Genomic DNA, 6,566 nt, shown 5'->3' with positions numbered 1-6,566 from the left:
CATGTATAGGGTTCCTAATCATATGTCTAGGACCATTTCTAATGACCTATCTTATAACCTTTGGCTCTGATACCAATCTATCATACCCCAACCTAAGGCGGAAATGTCGGAGCGTGATCCGATTGCTCACAGATCGAAGATACTATCATAATATAATTGTGACAATATCTAATTAATTATTTTGTTTCAATTATAAACACAATATCCAAATACAATAACAATTTAAATATACAAATATAAGCTCAAACAAAGGCTAACTTGATTATATCCTAAGGTCTTGTCTGCATGTCCATACTTCAATCTTCAATACATGCAACCTGCATATGCGTATAAAATGGAGTTTTGTCAACATAAAGTTGAGTGAGAATATCACCAGTTTTGACACAACAATATAAATAATCATGACGTAATAAGTGCGGTAAATAAAATCAAACCATAGACAAGTATGTAGACCGTTGCCAAGCGAATCGGGCGTTGGTCACCAGCAGGAACACCCACTATACGATTGATTGAATAGTAATCCCAATATACAATTGATTGAATGGTAACACAAGTAAGCAAGTAGCACGTATGTTTGATTAAGTCACTCATAATAACACGTATGCATTTGTTTGAATATATATATATAGTATGAAATACAAATACGTACGCATATGTCCCCAAAACGTTTAGAAGAGTTGTAAAATAGGGGAATGATAAATTCACCTAATCGAACAAGCCAAACGGGAATGATTACGACAAGAAAGTGAAAATCACGCTCTTCAAGAATTAACGACAAGAATCCTAATTAAATAATATTATGAGTGAATTATAATTGATATAATACGTATAATGAATTTCGAATTTCGACGTGGATTGAGTTACAATTATGATTTGGTACATTATGAATTGAGCGATTGATCTCTACGGATTATTGTAATCATTTAATTATAAAATCATTGTTTATCGTATAATCGAACTTACAAATAACTAGTTGAGTAAAGTGCCATTTTCGTCCTTGTGGTTTGACAAATAATGAGAATTTAGTCCAAAAAGTTTATTTTTTGCATATGGACCCTCCACGTTTCTCAATTCTTGCCAATTACATCCAAATCACTAACCTCGTTAAAATTAATCGTTAAGTCAGGGGTAGACATGTCTTTTCACTATTTCTTTATTATATGAGTAAAGTGCCAAAATCATCCCTGAGGTTTGGTCATATTTGCGAATTTCGTCCAAAATTTTTTTTTTCGCAAGTAGACCCTCGATTTTTCCCAACCGTTGCCAATTTCGTCCAAATTGTTAACTCGGTCTAAATTCAACGTTAACTTATGGGTGTTACTTTCCTTTTACATGTTTGTTTACATTATTGTTATTATTTGTTTGTTTGATGACATATATTAGGGATGAGCTCGGTACCGTACCGGTACCGACCGGTACCAGTATCGAAAATCCCGACCCCGAAAATCGCAAATGTTTGGTACCAGTACCGAGATGTTCGGTTCGGTACCAGTACCGGGTATTTGAGGTAATATTCGGGAAATACCGTACCGTACCGGTCCCGAAAACTCAAAACCTTGGTACCGACAATACCAAATCAGTACCGATTTCGGTACCGGTACCGATTTTGCTCATCCCTAACATATATAACATTTCACGATTCCTATGTTTGAATCAAATATATTATCCGTTTGTTTATTCTTCTTTATTTTTAGTAATATAAGGGGTTTAGCTCAACGTAATAATAATAACAATGTAAACAAATATGTAAAAGGAAAATAACACCCCTGAGTTAACGTTAAATTTAGACCGAGTTAACAAATTAGACGAAATTGACAACAGATGGGAAACATCGAGTGTCTAATTGCGAAAAAAAATATTTTTGGACGAAATTAGCAAATGTGACCAAACTTCAGGGATGATTTTGGCACTGTACTCATGTAATAAAGAAATAGTGAAAGACATGTCTACCCCTGAGTTAACGATTCGATTTAACAGAGTTAGTGATTTGGATGTAATTGGCAATATATAATTGGGAAACGTAGAGGGTCCATATGCAAAAAATAAACTTTTTGGACTAAATTCGCATTATTTGCCAAACCACAAGGAAGAAAATGGCACTTTACTCTAACTAGTTTGAATAAGTATGAGTTGAGATATTCTATAATGATAAACGCTTATTTATATAATTATCATAAAGTTTATATTTTGGAAATTTTAACGAAATTCGATAGTAAAAGTATAATTAACACTTTTAATACGTTTATTATAGTTTTGTTTTAAAAATAATACATACACACACACATATATATCTATTTTTATACATATATAATATATATCTAATAAATATGAGCAAATTTCATAAAGACATTTTAACAACGAGAAGCCTCAATATTAGTGTCGGGTTTTAATAAAATGATGATGGTTTATTATTAACAATATATACATACACACACAAAAAAAAAAACTTGTAACGAGACTAATTGACACGAAACTTTTAGCTTTATGATGTCGGGTAAATAAAATATTGTTTATTTAATAATCAATATTAATTATAATATATTTTATAACATTAAAATGAATTAAAAAAATAAAGAAATAAAAATGACAACCAAAAATCGGCTGGCCGGACTCGAACCTGCGTGGACGGCCGGTCAGAAGCTTAACACACACCAGCCACCTGCGTTGGTGTGTCAGTTGGTTTATGTTTGTAAACGATTTAATATATACATAAACAAATTAAAACCCAATTTGATCATAAACCCTAATTATGCAATCGATCAATCCGTTCAGTGTTCATTAAATTAATGTGAGGGCTAAACCATATAACTAATTACCTAAATAGATGTTTAAACATGGTTCAATCACGAAGTAACAGTGCCGGCCACAGACGACGATGAACAGGGTACAAACAGCCGCTTAAAATCCAATTAATCAAAGGGCTTTAGTTGTCGATGGTCCTAGTGGTGTGCAGATGCGAGGAATTGAGTTATGATTCATCTTAAGTTATATAATTGATTTATGTTTAGTCGGTTTATCAAAATATATCACTACATGTTATATTTGATCTTGTTTCTTAATTAACAAGGTTGGTTAGGCCGAATATGGTAGGAACAATCTCAAACATGATTCAATTCCAAGTTTATGACAAAAATTGTGGCTCAAGCAAGATAAACGGGTCTCGGTTTGGGTAAACGGGTTTGGATTTCGGGTCTTTGGATCAAAAGATTAAATAATATGTAAAACTTGCAGTTTAGTCCCTAGAGATTTGGGATGGAAACAACAAAGGATTAAACTCTATATTTGGGTTAAAAATGTACTTTTTCCAAAGTTAAATATATATTAAATAAATATAATAAACAAATATAAATTGTAGAATTATTACTCGATAAACGCGATATTTTTCATTGTTAAAATTTCCCGAACATAAAACGAGTCGGGTAACAGATATAATTTTGTACGTGAAAAACCCGAGTTGTTACAACTAAAACTCGATAGCAACAAAGTTATAGAAGCTCGGTAGCGATATAGTAACTTAAGCTGGATAGTAATAATGGGCATGCATTGGTTGAAACAAAGTTATAGTACTGATGGTATTCTTGTCAAATGGTTAATGTGATGTAGTTATAATCGTCGTTAGTTAATCCCAACTGTTATGCCTTTTCACAAATAGTTGCAACGGTTTGATGTAGTTATTGTGATGGTTTATTCTCTATGAAAGGGAAAAGCCTTTGGTCTTTGTACATACATCTAAATGACACAAGTTTTCATTGAGAAGAATATATTGTTCTATAAAATACACTTTCTGTCTTATTCGGTTATTGTAACCATGAATAAATTAATTAAAAAATGCTATACGTAATTTAGCAATCTATCTACGTCATAAGAAGCCATAAATCTACACATCTATCTAGAGTTTAAACTCTCATGAGACATTGACCAATTCGATTTCATACATCGAAGAGTACTTGGTTTCATACTAAAATGAACTGTTTTCATACACACTTTGTAGGAGTTTATATGCACACTTTTTTCTCTAATAAATGAAGTTGTAGAGGCCTAATGCCTTAATTTACCAACATGTTAGCTAAGGCCATCTCTGACCGACGCTTACAGACGACTGTTATCTCTTCTCTATGTTAAAGCTTTGCTTACCTGGTGTCAGTTTCTTCAATTATTCACGGATTTGGACAGGCGTCATACTTTCTTTCTCTTCTACCCACTTACGAACCTACATATGGTGGCCTTGTAGACAGGCAACACTCCCTCTCTCATCCTACGTGTATCCTTCACTTTTGTTGTCACGTCTACCTATCTTTTATACAATATCGTCTATGAATGTTCCAAGAGTCTCTCTTAGAGACGGTCTAACAAGAGATCATATTATATGAGGAATTACACTTTTTTTTTCAAATTTAGTAATCTTAGTTCCTACCATTCATTATTATAATACACAATAAATACACCACTAGATTTTTGTTATAAGCAATATTCTATATATAAAATATGTAAATGCCCCAAACTTGAAAATTCTACTTGCTTTTTTGAGTGTAAAAGCATATGCATCTATGGTATCCCTAAAAACACGCAAGAAAATTCAATAAATAAATGTGATTGGATGGTATATCCCTTCATTTATAGTCAAAGTGTCACATGTAAAGTATCTTTACGTTAGAAACAATGGCAACAAAAGTGCTCAATCACACCCACATGCAGACAAATTTCTATCCAATTGAAACAATTTTTTTCTCCACCTTTTATTCGTTATGACTTATGACACTAAATCCAAGGAATATCCAAACACTAAAAGTGGCAAAATAAATAAATTCAACACTTTAAAAATTGTTTCTCTAGGCATCTTTAGGCGCACTGTACTCAAATTTCTTGTACTTTCACAAATACCCTTTTGTCACACTACGAAGGGGCCAAACTACATGTACTCCGGTGGTGCACCTCCTTATTTATTGCTTCTTTCCGTCGAAAAACCGTCGTGCATTCGGGTAACTCGCCAAGATCAGCAAACAAAGACTCGTCTTCTTCTCGGATTGAAAATATCATAGCCATGTCCGCGTCTCCAACTATGTCCCCAGCCAGTAATGGACTTTCTAGCATTGTTGATGATGGGGATTCAAGATCCGAAAACCACCCGTATCGATCACTAGTGGTTATAAATGATCCACCCGGGCCAGCCTCAAGGTTTGTGAACTCGGGTTCGGGCACTATAGATTGCTTGCTTAAGGTTTGTGCATCTTCGGCTTCTTGATCGTCGGTGTTGGAAGTTTCTTCTTCGGTGATGGTGGGAGTTGTGGCTCGTGGTGGTGATACCGCAGAGTTGTGGTGGTTGTGGTTGTTGTGGTTGTTTCTTGATGCCGGCCAAGGATGGTTGTGGTCAGATGAATATGTTACAATAACCATTGTAGGGTCCGTTCGGTTTCTTTCTACTTGTTTTCTTGCTGGACATCCTTTAGAACTACTACATCTATAATAGCCACTGCCAATAATAATAATAATTGAGGGTTATTAATTAGTTTCTTAATTAATCCTTGTTTTTCTTGCTATTAGCATCTTGTTAACATCAATGAATATTATATTCAATTTTTAATCAATAGGTTACGATACATGATTATTCTAAATTATCTACCAACGTTGTAATTTGGGAGTTGAAATGTCAAAGTAAAAAAATATTATTTTAAAATTAGGAAGAAACAATGTAACAATAACAATTTAATAGCTGGAAATTACAACTTCTAATCAAAAGATTATGAATTTTAGAGGTGGGATCATGTATGATTGATCAAGGAAACAATAATTCTTTGTTAATAACTCATGTACGATTTAATCAATTAAGTACCTTAATTACCCTGATTAATAAATACTATTACTATGAACTTAATTAAATTTTGGAGTGTAAAGTTACCGAGGGTATGGTGAGCCTTTGATGGGTTTCTGGCCATACTTTCTCCATGCCCAAGAATCAGAAGGGGGAGCATTTATTTCATTCTTAAGCCGTGATCCTTCGATTTCTTTAACCGGCACCGATATGATTCGTTTTTGCATAGCACGTTTACTGTAACAAATCCAAAAAAACATATGTGACAACAACGTACATATGGAAAATTCAGTTATTTATTTGTGTTCTAGCCAAAAAATCAACTTACCTTCTTTTGGAGGACAAAGTGGAAGTTGTCTTGGTGTCATTAAACATGCCGGAAGACGGTGAATCTTGGCTGTTTTCCGGGGAATATTCGTGTTCTTCGTGATCTACCGTGAGAGAACTGTATCCATGTTCCATGATTGAATAATCCTTGTTGATATTTACCTTTGTGATTGTGCCTATATATATATATGTGTGTGTACAAATAAAATAGCTAGAGATGTTTTAATTGTGTGTGTGAGAGAGAGGAGAGGGGAGAGGAAGAAAAATGGAGGAAGGTGATGAACAAATGGGGTTGGTCCAAATTAAATTGTATGGGTCCTGAATGTCGACAGATGGGCAATTGGATATTTTATAGAGGACGTGCAAGATGATGTGAAAAACAAATCCAAATCCCAAACTTAATTACTAGATTATTATTATTATTATTAAG

At 33.7% G+C, this 6,566-nt stretch overlaps 1 protein-coding gene across 1 annotated transcript; it reads right to left on the bottom strand.

Moving 5' to 3' along the window:
• Positions 1-4,695: 4,695 nt before the first annotated feature.
• LOC143549790 (putative WRKY transcription factor 65) lies at positions 4,696-6,317 on the bottom strand. The gene is made up of 3 exons (XM_077040598.1): positions 6,138-6,317; positions 5,897-6,046; positions 4,696-5,470 (listed from the first exon to the last, which is right to left on the bottom strand). Exons 1-3 carry the CDS (start codon positions 6,269-6,271, stop codon positions 4,894-4,896), a joined length of 861 nt encoding a protein of 286 aa, XP_076896713.1. The 5' UTR covers positions 6,272-6,317; the 3' UTR covers positions 4,696-4,893.
• Positions 6,318-6,566: the final 249 nt, after the last annotated feature.

Source organism: Bidens hawaiensis, unplaced genomic scaffold, assembly GCF_021521415.1.
Source record: "Bidens hawaiensis isolate Kalapana, Puna unplaced genomic scaffold, B.hawaiensis_p1.1 tig00015777_1, whole genome shotgun sequence".
In the NCBI taxonomy this organism is placed as follows: Eukaryota; Viridiplantae; Streptophyta; class Magnoliopsida; order Asterales; family Asteraceae; genus Bidens; species Bidens hawaiensis.
This window is presented reverse-complemented; position numbering and strand designations above follow the sequence as displayed.